Genomic DNA, 14,083 nt, shown 5'->3' on the forward strand with positions numbered 1-14,083 from the left:
AAGTCCCTTAGGGCCTGCCTACCCTGCCTCTGGGAGCTTGCCTTCCAGCCTGGCTAGACAGACACATGGGAGCTCTGCTCCAGCTAGCATGCTAAAAATAGCAGTGTGGACATTGCTGCCTGGGCAGTGACTCGGGCTAGCAGCCCAAGTCCAAACCTGCCTGCCCCTGGGTCCGAGCTCAGTTGGCTAGCCTGAGTTGAGAGTTCACGCGACTGTTTTTAGTGTGCTACTTCAAGGGGAGTTAGTGCGAGTCTGTCGACCCCATGATGGGAAGCATGCTCCCAGCTGGAGTGCAGACATACCCATAGGTGTTTAGGTGTAGCTCCCACGCCCGCTTACCAGTCTCTCTTGTCAGAGACAACATGTGATGAACAGCAAAAAGCAAGGAGGACACTTTAAGAGATATAATGAATTGTTTCAATGGAAAGTAAAACTGAACTTCTTTATAGGTCACTGGGTGGAAAGAGGGTCTTGTGGTAGGGCACATGACTGGGAGCCAGGTGATCTGGGTTCTGCTCCTGGATCTGCCAGGCTCTCTATGGGGAACCTTTGTGCTTGAGTCTTCTCACCTGAAGAACAGGGATTACAGCTATCTTCCAGGGTTTGTGATGCTTCATTCATTAATGTCTAGAAAGTTCTTTAAGATTTTGCACTTCTGCAGCACCTTCCATCTGAGCAATCCAAAGCATTTTACCCACATCCATGGAGTTATTCTCCCACCACCCTGTGAGGTCTGTGCTATCCTCACAGTACAGGTGGGGAAAACAGCATCACAGCACACAGAGGTGGAGTGACTTGTCAAGGTCATACAGCCACCCTGTGGCAGAGCCTGGAACAGAACCCAGATCTTCTGAGCCCAAGTCGTTTGCTGTAACCCATTACAAGGCTTCCTTTCCTTAGGAACACACACTGTGGTTCAGTATTAGAAAGTGGCACTGATGCACTTCAGCTCAACCTGATGAATGTTGGACTCCTGCACTTTGATCTCTTGTGGACTGGATCGGGATGGATTCAGAAAGTATCCATGGTTCTCCACTACGCCTGGGGTCTTTAGCAAGCAGGAGATGCTCAAGATGACTCCTAGCAGGGTCTTCTGATACATCTGCCCATTGGTGGGGTCCTTTGGTTGAATGTAGTCTACAAAAACCTAAAGAGACAGAAGATGTGCATGCTATTGTTCATAAAAGTATGAAGAGAACCTGTTGATTTGGGAGTGGTCAGAGAGCAGGAGGAGTAACTTGTTAGAGAAGGAATGTGGGAACAAATTATTTCATTCTCTTTCTCATTATTTCATCTCATAGAGGATGAAGATAAATACATAATTTGTGAATCACGTAGGATGCTGCATGCAGCCAATACACAATCCCTTTACTACAGCTGGAATACATGGGTCACAGCAACACACTTTACTGAGAGTGCACATTCACCAGAGTAGAATGTGGGCCCTGCACATATCCAACCTGTCATTTAGTAACAAAGCCAAAGCAAAAGCCATTAGCCACTGCACAGAAAGGTACATCTACATCAGACCACCAGCCTGTGGACTTACTCAGTTTCTCTCCTTGTTGGCAAGCTCACCAGCAGGGCTAAGTGTCAAAGGGCCACAGAAAGTGAATTACTTTCTTATGCAGAGGTAGTCTTTCTGGGTAATGGCAGAGGCATATTAGTGGGACAGTGTAGAGGGAATTTGCTCTGCTGCCACCTATGTAGCACTTTTCCAGTGGACAGCTGGCACTTCTCACCAGCACTAACACACACTTACCTGTGCTATATCTTTCTGTCTGGTGAAATAGAGGAGCATATCCAGATATGTGTACAGCAGGATCTGACAAAGATCCAGGTCTTTGATTCTACCCAACAGAATATCAAACACAGGAATCATGACCTCCCCAAACGTCCGTACTTCCTCATCCATCGTCAAGGCTTCTATGACCTCCTCAAGAAACTCAGTCACATCTTCAAAGTCTAATAAAAATAAGTAAAGGGCGGGGGTAGAAAAACATTTAACAGAAATATTCAAAGTATTTTTTAGTGGCTTCAGCCCATTAATACTTCAGGCTCATCTCGTTATAATCCTTCACCATCAGCCAATTAGGTAACACCATATTGTCAAATACCAGCCAAAGCAGGACAGCAGGTCACGCATACAGCAAGTTCTGGGGGGGCTGCATAGGCTAGCTCATGCTTTAGCAAGTCCATATCTAGAGACTCCTGAGATATTGACTACTTAGGGATAAATTAAATAAAGAGAAGAATTTCCAACACATTTTAAGTAGAACCAACTGTGCTTGACAAGGACATTAGAAACATTCCTATCACTAGACACATTTTCCTCCTGCCAAGTGGACATAGTTGCGTTTTCAGATGGGATAAGGACTAACTAAATGTACTTGAACTTCCCCTCCAATTTTAAATCCCTTACAAAATGGGGTGGGGTGGGGTCTCAGTATTTTATTCTGCAGAATACTTTGTTGGAGGGAGGGAGGGAGAGGGAGAGGGAGAGGGAGAGAGAGACTGACTCTCATAGACCAGTTCTCCTCCCAACACCAATCCCATAAACATTCAGTGGACCCCAGGATGGGCCCTTGGGTGACTGATATCCATGGACTGCCCTTTGGCCCAAAGTGTTAACTTCTCTAGTGACACAGAAAACCAAGAAAGCAGACGGCAATTTCCCCTACACTTTGTGTTGAAAAGAACTGAGCTGTTCACAGGCTCCATCCCATTTCTGGATCTATTCACTCCTGTTCAAAGGTTATTTTAAACTCTAGGAATTGACCTATTAGTTAAGGTTCCTGACATGGTCAGATGCTCCTGATCCAAGATGTCTAAAGAACTTATTCTTATTCCTTGCCCCTTAGGTAACTTATAAGTTTGGATTTTAATTTGTACATTATATCAGATCTGTTATATACAGGTGTGAAATCCTGGCCCCATTCAAGTCAATAGCTAAACTCCCTTCGATTTCAAGGGCACCAGGATTTTACCCATTATATGTTTATGAAAATATACAAGACAAAGAGTTAACAAAATGTCCAGACCCTCAAAGGGTAAAATACGGTTCAGTCAGCGTTGCACTCATCACAGTTTTCTATTAGTGGGGTTAGTTTGTCTTGTTAGCGTCAACTGGTTTTACTTTCACTGGTTTTACACAAGACCTCGAGTTGTCCTAAGACCACCAAACTTGTCCTATTACTTTAGGCATTTCTCTAAGACTATCTACTGCTTACATGGCTCACTTGATTCTGAATGTCAAGCTTGGACCTTAAATAGCAGAGGAGTTGGGTTTGATGTTCTTGTTATAAAGTGGAAAGAAAAAGCAACAATATTTGGTCATCTGAGGATAACTACTAACCCACCAGGAGAAACAGACGTAGTTATAAACCTACGTGCTCCTCTCAGTGCCTCCAGCAGCAGGTCCACCAGCTGCTCATAGACATTCTGGTTGACATAGATCTCTGAGGTGAGAAGAACAGTGCGAGTGTTCGACACAGTCAGATTCCTGCAGCGAACTGCAAATGGCAGCAGGTTCTCTGGCACTTTGGTTATCTGCATGGAAAGAGGAATTGAGACAGAAGGAATGATGTGCCCTGAAGTGTGCTGGTATATGTGGATAGTCTGCCAACTTGCTCATTTCAGGTCAGTAATCAGATCGCATATGCTGCTACTTCCCCTTCTCAAGGCTGCCTACCTACCTCTTCCTTTGCTCTCTGGAAACAGGCATATAAGTAGCGAAGAATCTGTTTCTCTCCTGCATCTCTATCTGCTGAAAGATTCTGTGTGCTGACACAGGTCATGTAAATCAGGTGATTTCCTGGTTCCTGGAGCAACAAGCGGGTGAAGAGTGCCTAGACACAAAATAAAAATACACTGAAAATAAACACACAATCCCAAGTGTCTAAAGTCACAACCCTCCCCCTTCCCCCCCCCCCCCCCCACAAAAAACACCTCACACCAAGTCATCCTAACACAGCTCCTTTTTGCCCTTAGGCTTTCCTTCCCCACTGAGAAATGTAGAGCGTTCAGTGCTAGACCAGGGGTTCTCAGATTTTTCCCAGTCTGCTAGGCCAACAGCTTCTCCATTCACCTTCAAAACGCACAGCAGTTTTACTAATAGGCGTCTGTAACCCTTGCCTTTGAAAACAAACCTGACAAGCATTAGCATGACAGTCCTGTTAGAGGAGCAGATCTCTTTACAATGTTTTGATGAGGTGGGTGGTGGCAGAGCTGAGTACTGGAGCACCAACTCCCACTGTTCTCTGTTATAAGCAAAGGCATTCTTACCTTCCAGAAGCTGGGCACAGCAAATTAAACTGGAGGAGTGGGAGAGGCCTTGGGATTTTATCCATTCCGTCACCACACTCCTAATCTGTATCTTCCCATTCAGTCTCCCACATTGGCAGCAGATCTCTGCAGCCACTAGGAGCAGCTAGTATTAGCACCCTATAAGCACTCCAAAGCCCCCAGCCACTAAGCCTGAAGTCACTTCCAGCCCAGTTGTCACAGGCAGCAGCACATTTGACCATTAGTGAACAAGTCTGCACTTGAGGGTAAACCCTAATATGCTGCGCAAGGAAGGAGCAGAGTTCAAGTTACTGTTAGTAGCTGAGAGCCAGATTTTTTGTGCCCTGTAAGAACTAAACCGTCCCCATCAGTAAATCTCAATTTCAGCTATCAAAAGCCGTGAACAGAAATGAACGACACCTTCTCGATTTGGCGAGGAATAACCACCTATACACTAACCCACAGTGCATTCCCAGTACCCAGAATGCAGCCAGTTTGGCTCTCCAAGGCTGCTGCTTCCCAAAGCAGACTACCAAAAGGTCTATTGTTAGCCTCATCTAAAAACAACAACAAAAAAAACCAGCTGAGCACGCTGGTTTCTCAGTAACATATGCACGAGCTAAGCTCTCCCCCCAGATCATTAATGTTTTATGCAGACCTGATATTTAAATAGGAGTCATTAAATACCCATTTGAGGAGATACTCTACTTATTAATTACTGCACCTTCTTCAGCTCAGCACTGCCAGACACCAACCTGAAAAAGAGTCAAGTTGACAGAGAAGTGGTGATACCTGTTCAATGTTTTCCATGTCAAGCCAGTCTTGTTCATCCAGTTCTGCAGCCATTTCCTCCAGGTACACACAGCGAGCAGGAATTCCATTGCCGCTCTTCATACTGGGATCACCTGGGGAAAATCAAATCCACTTAAAACAAACCACCACAAATGTGTGCCTACCGACAGCACGTTCAGCACTGTGGAACTTGCCTGCTATAGGGAGCTAACTGCTGTAAACAACTAGCAAATATTCCCATCCTCCCACCACAAGGTTTCCTGTAGAATTCTGTTGAACCTTTAGTTAAAAGCTCTCTCTTCTGAGCAAGTAAAACCAGGTTTGACTCTAGAACATGATATACCAATTATCTTTTAAAAGGTACACAAACGACAATACAACATCCACTGCACAACACACAGGTACACACCAGAATCCTATTTAAGAATCAGCTTGGGAAAAATCTGTTTTAATTGTAATATCCCAATGTTCACTAAAGCAAGCCCCATGAGAGCGAACTTCCCAATTTACACATACATACAGAAGCTAACTTTGCAAGAACAAAGTGTGCTCTAGTAAGTATTTTAATGCCAGGCCAGTCAATCAATTTATAATTGGTTTCCACTGGGATTATCACATTCTTCACCCATAGCCAAATGACACCAAGAAAGAAGCAAAATTCTTTCCAGCCTTTGGGAACAACTTTTTGTTTCAGAAAGTAGAAGTAGCAAGCAGAGGAACAGCCATTTTAGACTTGATTCTGACCAACCGGGAAGAATTGGCTGCAAATCTGAAGGTGGAAGGTCATTTGGGTGAAAGTGATCATGATATGATAGATGTCATGATTCTAAGGAAAGGAAGAAGTGAGAGAAGCAGAATAAGGACGTCAAAAAAGCAATCTTTAACAAACTCAGAGAACTGGTAGATAAGGTCCCATTGGAAGAAAATCTAAGGGATAAAGGAGTTTAGGAGAGTTTGCAGTTTCTCAAGGAGACAATATTAAAAGGCACAATTGCAACTATTCCAATGCAAAGGAAAGATAGGAAAGAATATGGCTCCATCAGGAGCTCTTTAATGGGCTGAAAATCAAAAAGGAATCCTACACAAAATGGAAACATGGACAAATTGCTAAGAAGGCATACAAAAGAATAGGACAAGCACAAAGAGACAAAAAATCAGAAAGGCTAAGGCACAAAATGAGTTGCACATAGCAAGGGACATAGAAGGCAATAAGAAATTATTTAAATACATAAAGAGTGAGAGAGAGACGAGGGGAAACTGTAGGTCCTCATCTTAATGGGGAAGGAGAGCTAATAATTAATGACATCAAAAAGGCTGAGGTGTTGAATTCCTATTTTGCTTCAGACTTCACTGAAAAGGTTAATGGTGATCAGTCGCTCAATGCAATGTTAACAACCTAGGGAAATTACAGGTTAAAGAATATATAGGTAAGTTAGATGTACTCAAGTCAGCAGGTCCTGATAAAATTCCTCCTAGAGTACTTAAGGAAGTAGCTAGTTAAGGATAGGATGGACAATCACCTAGATTTATTTGGTCCTGCTACAGTACAGGGGGCTGGACTTTACTTCTCAAGGTCCTTTCCAGTCTGACATTTCTATGAAACATTGAATAAATCACCCTGATGATCAAGTAAATCACTTCCCATCCAATCCCTACAACTGAACTTTACAAGTAAGAGGCAAACACATCAACACCGACTGGGCTTTAGGAAAGCAAGATGTGAACCACATCCTAGCTACATGGTCATGCCAAGTGGGGATAATACAAACTCCATTTTAGCGCTTTACATTTATTCCAGGCTGGACTGATTTAAATCACCAAGTGGAAAATCTCAATTTAAATGATCAATTTTAATCAAACTTTTCCATGTGTAGTTCAGTTATTTTCTAAAGAAAGGTGCATTCTCATTGGCTTATATAACCATTAAAACATGTTGATTTACAACTAAATAGAGCCTTTACGCTATATTTTTTACATCTTTTTGCTACCTAGGAGGGTACACTATAACTATAAGCATATATTTAACTATATAGCTTAATATTTTCAGATTCTTATTAATTTTACATTTTTAGTATGTCAGAAAATGAAGAATGATGGGAAGAATCATAAAATTCATAATTTGAGCACATTCAATCAGCTCTCAGGTAGAGAGAACCATTACAACACAAGTATGAGACCACTGAGGTGGGCTCAGTGGATGATCCTGATGAGATACATGATGGTGTCTGCTAAAGTTAGGGGCCGGGTCCCACAGCCTGTGACAACTTTGCCAGTCTTACGCCCAGTAGCACAATCACCGAGTCCCCCACAGGATCAAGCCTTTAATACAGTATATGACCTACTTTGCCATATTTATAAAGCTTGACATCCAAAGTTAGAATGGCGGGTGGAGGAGGATCTATCTTTATATGGAAAAGCAGCCTTTAACTCAAGGTTTTTGATAGAGGCTCATGGATTCAGCATATTTATTGTTTATTTAAATGTTTTAAGAGCTTATAATAAATGTAGGCCTTAACATATTTGTATTAAATTCAGATTTCATTTTAAATGGGTTGATTTTAAAGGAAAACTTATAATTACTTTTTAAAAAGGTTATTTATTTAAAAAATATTGATTTTCATTCACACTGCTTTATTCAGATTTTTTCACAACACTGCAAACAAACAACAGAAATTAACATTAGATTCTAAACTCTTCAGGGCAGAGACCGTGTCTGCTTGTGTGTTTGTATAGAGACTAGCAAAATGGAACCCTGGTCCTGATTAGTGTCTGGATGCTACTGTAATACAAATAATAAATAATAATGACTGCAGTCTGCAGTCACACACATCTGACAGTAGCCTTCAGACTTAATCTCAACCCTCAGGCGCCAAGATTGCCCTAGACTCTAACACACAATCATAACTACTCCCATGGCTGAGCTACTGTGCTTGCTAAGTAAATCTTGTAACCCTCAGAGTCTGGTGGGTAACACAAGTCTTCACTGCATGCCCACTCACTGTTATCGAGGGTGATGAGGAAGATCCTCTGGATCATGTGATTGATGTTGAGCTGTTCACACAGCTCCTGCTGGGAGCGGAAAGAGCGGCTGATCTCAGCCACAGAATAGTCGCAGTCATCCAGACTCTCTGATACACTGTTATCTGAGTCATCTTGGCTGGCTGAAGTTTCATCTGCTGGAAAAGAGAAGATAGTAAATAAACATGTCCCTGGCCCAGGAAGAAATTAACATTGCTAAGCAGTGTGTCTCTGGGAACAAAAAGGGCTGAACTAACCCAAGGGAGCTCTATCAGTGACATGCACAAGTCCTTCCCATCTTTGTGCCGCCACTGATTTCAAACACCTACACTTAGGTTTCTACATGCAAAACCATGAATTATTCATTATCTGGCAAGCACAGCAGTAAGCATACTATGGCTATAGTGCAGTTCTGCTGAAGGTAGCGATGATGTAGGCTGTGATGTACACCATTTTGTAACACCCTGCTCAGACGAGGGTTGGACAACAAGTTGATAAAGAACCCTGTGTCCTGTCTACACACTATATTCATCGATTGCCAGCATCACTGCCACTGCCATTGAGAAGAGTTACAGGCCCATACACTGCACGCCATGCTGAAGAATTAAGGAAGCAATGGCATTTTGTTTTGTAGAATACAAAGTGCCATTTAAAAATATTTATCTGTGAAAAGACTCTGTGTGAACATAGGCACCTGTCAAACAGTGCAAGTCTTAGAACAAAAAACTTAAACCTTTCACGTCAGATAAATTGCTACTGAAAAGCAAAGACAACCTACTGTCAGAACACAATAATATAGAGTACTACACTCTCTGGGTAAGAAACAAGTCACCCTGCCCATTCAGACTGGTTGGTGAGTGGCCAAGGAGACATCCACACCCTTCCCCAAGCAACTTGCTCTCTGCAATGGTGTGTAGACCATTTCCCATTCTCTCGCCTTGTCTCCCAAAAGACTCCCATACGGATGTGGTAAGACAAGAGTATTGCTTTAAATAATAGTATTTAGTCCTTATACACTAATGTCCATCTTAGAACATTAATTCGTAACGACTACCTGTGACATAGTTGATATCATTATTCCCAAATGGAGGCACAAGATTGATGCCAAGCACCCACAGCTCCCTGCGCTCAGCACATCTGCGGGGGGACGTGGGGGGGAAACCAAAAACCAAGGCACAAGTGACCTGGTCAAAGCAAGAGTCAGTGTTCAGTCTGGGATCAGAACTCGGGTGTTTCTGGCTCCCAGTCCTGAATGCAGATCAGACTTCTCCCCTAAGAAGATTTTCTAGTGGACTACAAAAAAGTTGGCTCAACAATTTAGGGCCTGATCCAAAGCTCACTGAAGTAAACTGCAAGACTCCCAGTGAATTCAATGGGCTTTGGATCAGGCCTCAAGTGCACAAAGTAAGATGCTATATTGACATATAAATAATACTGTGGCCACCCGACAATTCTGACTCCTGGCTCCTATACTACAAGTGTCCAGGCTTGAAAAATATTCGTGTTTATGGATGGTCCCAAAGCTGCCCATGATACTGAACCTGAATAGTAAACACATACCAGAGTATGATAACCATACAAACATGTTTTTAGGGAAGACCCTCTGCAACTAGCGCTGCATTGTTTGGTCTCCTCCTCTTACCAGTGAGCTGCCTCAGCTGCTGTTTTTGGATCGCTGCAAACTGCTTGGCGTCAGCTAGGGAGCTGAAGAGGGCTGCAAAAGGGTTACTTGAGATGCTGTTGTTATTCTCTTGGTCTGTCATTTCACTTTAAAGTGTGCTCCATCCAGACATGGGGAGAGGGGCTGAAGAAAGAACAGGTATGACAATCACAAAGCAATGGTTAACAGCAGCAGCTACAATTCTTATAGTTTAAAAATAAAACCAGAAGTGTCTTGGTGGGGAGGATTTTTTCAACTAGGAATCCAACATTTAAAGACAATTTAACTACACATCCAAGAACCCATCACTAAAAATAGTATGCCTGCTTTCACACCTATTAAAATTGAAGGAGTACATAAGCACTCTACCTTGATATATTTTTTCAATGTTTAATGATACCTTTTAACATTAAAATTAAGCATTGAACTGAAACTGAAAAGAGTAAGGGAATTCAGTTATGGATGATTAGCTGTACCTATCAAAATTCATATCTTGTTAAGGTAACTTAGCACCTATTACAGTGAGTGACCTTACATGGAAACAGTACTGCAGACAAAGGCCATGCCTACACTAGCATTAATTGGGAAACCACATCTATGATGGAAACACTAATAGAGACAGGACACACATGTTTTTACAGCAATGTTGTCTAGATCGGCTATCGCTGGTAAGAATGCTGGGAGCTGGTGTCTGCTAGCACTCCTACCATGTCAGCACTATGGGAGCTGTACCATGGAGAGAGATTCTGTAGAGGAAACTCGGGGCAGGAATACCCAAAGAGGCCAGCTAATGGTGGAAAGGAAGCCCAGTCCATTTGTTGATCCTTACTATTTCTTCTAAAAGTTATTTATTCTGCATCAGAGCATTAAAATAATCAGATGCAACACTTGGCAAACCACTCCACCTGTCTTTCCCTACAGAAATACAGGCAGTATAGAAAGCAAAATAACTTAACTTTTAGCCTAGAGTTTTGCTGGTTTGCCATGGAATAACTTCCTAATTTGTAACACATGCAAGCCAGATTTGGTTTTTAACTGAGGCAGTATTTCATTTATCAGGAACAGTCAAGGAACTAGCCTTGGTTGTTCCTATACTGGACTACAACATCCCTGTCAGACTGAAAGAGCAATTTATATTGATCCCCTTCTAGACATTTCAAGAGACCATGAATCAGCTTGTGGAATGCTGCTGTGCACAAGTCAATCTAGTGCAAAGCCAAAGGACAAACTTACTCAGCCTGTTTACACAGCTGATACCTGCAGAAAAATTCAAGGACTCAAAGTCACAATAGCACTAAGTGCGTTCCTTCTTTCCCCTCAATGGAGTCAGAGTTCTGCATCAAATCACATTATTCAAGCTAGTGAAAACATTTGAGCATTTAGGTTTATATGTATGAAAGTAGATGCTAATGTTTTATTTATTATATAGTGAAATGTCATTCAAATGACTGCTCTAACAGATAGTCCCTCAGTGTTGCTCTAACAGCTCTAATTCAAACCAAAAAGTAGCTCCTGTGCCACAACTTGCAGATGGAGCAAAACCAAGAAAACCCCAGAAGCACAATATTGTAGAGAAGTGACACCCAACATTCTTCTGGTGTAAACTCCCTTGAAAGAGATTGGCATGCCCTCCCCATGCCATGCATCACAGGTAGCTGCATCTTCCTTCTGACCTCTCTCTCTCCTGCCCATATCTACCTCAGCACTCTCTGTCCTTCTCCTCTTTGCTTCTAACTGTTGGGCTTTCTTGGTTTTGTTCTTATTCTGTGGCTCCCTCCTCCTTATTTCCTCCAGATTAGCATAGCCATTGGTACTGGCTCCAGAGTGTTGGATGACATATACTTCTGCAGTTTAGCAGAGTGCCATAGAAGCACAGGAAGGAAACTTGAGTTAACAGTCTTTGAGAGCTGCTCCTGTGGTCAGCTTTGTTCGGCAGGGCCCCTGTGACAGCAGGGACACAAAACAGGTGAAATTCAAGGCTCTATCACTGCTTTACCCACATCCACAAACACACATCTGATTTGGTGGGGCTCATGCAACTTTCTCCACCTGCACTGTTCTTCTCTTCCTCACGGCCCCCCCACAATTCAAAGAACCTGAGGATGGGACATTTGTGCAGGGTAAACTATTCCCATCATGCTCCCAAAAACCGTAACACCGGCACTTCCAGTCCAGTCCATTCAGTATTTGAATGTGATGAGCAACTGATATCCTTTGTAAAGCCCTCTGAGCTCTGATGAAAATCACTATCCAAGAGACAAGCGTTAGTAGGTGAAAACTTTAGTTCCCCCCAACTTTCGCTCTAAGCAAGTGCGCTCACACACAGAATGGCAGTACAGCCGGCCGGTCCTCTCCGGTGACCCCTGACAGGGCTCCCGCCCGTCAGGACAGGCGCACGGGGGCAGCCCAACCAGCCTGCCAGCCCCGGGTCCTGGCTTCCAACGGGGCAGGGCCGGATGCCTCGGAGGAAGCGAACAGACCCGGGCAATTGTGAAGCGACCCAGCCCGTCTGACCCTGGGGCAGCTGGGGTCACTCAGCCCAGGGGGCGCGGCGCATCCCGGCCCAGCCTGGCCAATGGCCCGTTAGATCCCGGTATCCGGCGGGCCCCGGGCAGCCCGTGGCGGGTAGTTCCGCCGGCTCGCACAGCTGCGGGACCGGAGAGGGCCCCTGAGCCGAGCCCCGGCCTGGCCTGGGCCGCCCCCAGGCCGCCCCTTGGGAGCCCCGCAGCTCGCGCCGCCCCCCCCCCAGGCCCGCGCCGCACGGGCCGCCCGCCAGAGGGGGAGGGGCGGAGCTGCCGCTTCTTACCGGGGCCCGGACGCTTCCACTTCTCGCTCAGCCTCAGGCTGGCAAGCGCAGACGTCACTGCTCCGCGCCGCGCGTCACCGGCCAGCGCCGGAAGCGCCCGGAGGCCTGGAGCACGTGGGTAGGCACCACGTGTTGGGCGGCGAGCGGGGCGGAGGGGACCAGGCGCTCGTCTCTCACCCCTCCTCCCCTCCGTAACGCGCGCCCCGGCTGCGGCTGCCGGGCTCGGCTGCCGCCTCTGCGTGCGGGAGGGGCAGGTCCCGAAGGCCCCCTGGGCAGGCGAAGCAGCGCACGGCGCTCAGTCCCGGGGCGGGCGCTCCTTCCCCGGGAGACACTCTCCCCAGCTCGGCCATAGGTGGGCGCCAAAGCTGTCACAGGCCTTTGCCACGCCAGGCTTAATGCAGTCCGGGGCCAGGCTTCCGGGCACGCCAGAGCAGAGCCGAGGCCAGGGCGGGGTTTTCCTCCGCGGAGCAGCACTGCCCCATTCTGCAGGGCTTGGGCTGCGCTCAGTACCTCGGCTTAGCTACCAGAGTCGGGTGTGGGAAAACGCACCCCTGCTGACAAAACCCTGCTCTGTGTCAGCATAGCGAATGGTGGAGGTGGTGGCGACAGAAACATTCCTGAAGAAAGGTTCAGTGTGTCTCGAAAGCTTGTGTTTTTCATGGCTGTGAATTTGGTAGGACCCTAGTTATAAATCACTCTTCATGCAAAGGGCTTTGTGAACTCTGTATATCTGTCTGGTTATGGATCCCTTATACACACCACTAGGCACCCTGAGTTGTACTTCAACAAGGACAGCAGTTACCATTGCAGTGTGGCAAGGTATCACTAATAATCTCATGTGGTAAGGTCCCTGTCACTTAGGGCTAGATTTTTAAAGGTATTTAGGCAGCCATTGGAAATTAGGTGCTTAGGCACTTTTGAAAATCCCACTAGGATTCACTAGCTGCATTTTTAGGTGCCTAAATAGCTTTGCAAATCTGGTCCTTCGTTTTAGAAACTCAGCCCAGCATCTCCTAGTACTATGCTGGATCAGTGGGTTCTCTTAAGTATTTAGGTCTCAGAGACCACATACAGAACTAATCACAAATCCGATTTTCTATAGTACATGGGTTTTCCTTTAACAGACTTGCTTCAAAGTACTGACCTCACACAGATTGTTTTAGCTTGTCAAAGCTGAGATCACCTGCACAAACTGATTCTTTTTTTTAATAACTATGTAGCAGCTGAAAAGGACAGAGGGAAAGTCCTGTACAGTGCTTTCACAGAGTTCTCACTCTCTGGTTTAAAAATGATTCCCCACCAGGTGGAACTGTTTCAACATAAATCACTTCTAATAAAACACTGGCTTGGTTTGCAAATAAGTAGGTATTCTGTTCATTTGGAGACACAGACATGATGCCTGGGAATCACAGGAGCAGTGAGAAGAACCTGGCCTTCAATATTGTATGTTCCTACTGGAGTCCTGCAGGGATCGTTTCTTATCAGTGACCTGAACGAAAACATAAAATCACCGATAAAGTTTT

The 14,083-nt window shown here is 44.9% G+C and overlaps 1 protein-coding gene across 6 annotated transcripts in view; it reads right to left on the minus strand.

Annotated features, from left to right (window-relative positions):
- Nucleotides 1-12,709, minus strand: part of UBE4A (ubiquitination factor E4A) — a 30,517-nt gene extending 17,808 nt beyond the window's left edge. Inside the window, exons 1-9 of one of the 6 annotated variants that reach the window (XM_039496278.1) lie at nt 12,075-12,447; nt 11,453-11,695; nt 9,737-9,898; nt 8,076-8,249; nt 5,077-5,189; nt 3,696-3,848; nt 3,390-3,549; nt 1,763-1,965; nt 956-1,147 (exon numbers count right to left, since the gene is read on the minus strand). In XM_039496278.1, the coding sequence (XP_039352212.1) occupies nt 956-1,147; nt 1,763-1,965; nt 3,390-3,549; nt 3,696-3,848; nt 5,077-5,189; nt 8,076-8,249; nt 9,737-9,857 (1,116 nt within the window). In that variant the 5' untranslated portion in view covers nt 9,858-9,898; nt 11,453-11,695; nt 12,075-12,447. Of the gene's footprint in view, nt 1-955; nt 1,148-1,762; nt 1,966-3,389; nt 3,550-3,695; nt 3,849-5,076; nt 5,190-8,075; nt 8,253-9,736; nt 9,899-11,452; nt 12,053-12,074; nt 12,448-12,560 lie in introns of those variants that run through there. The other 5 variants (XM_039496273.1, XM_039496276.1, XM_039496277.1 and 2 more) reach the window with 5 other exon arrangements.
- Between the last annotated feature and the right edge of the window lie 1,374 nt (nt 12,710-14,083).

Source organism: Mauremys reevesii, linkage group 12 (assembly GCF_016161935.1).
Source record: "Mauremys reevesii isolate NIE-2019 linkage group 12, ASM1616193v1, whole genome shotgun sequence".
NCBI lineage: Eukaryota > Metazoa > Chordata > Testudines > Geoemydidae > Mauremys > Mauremys reevesii.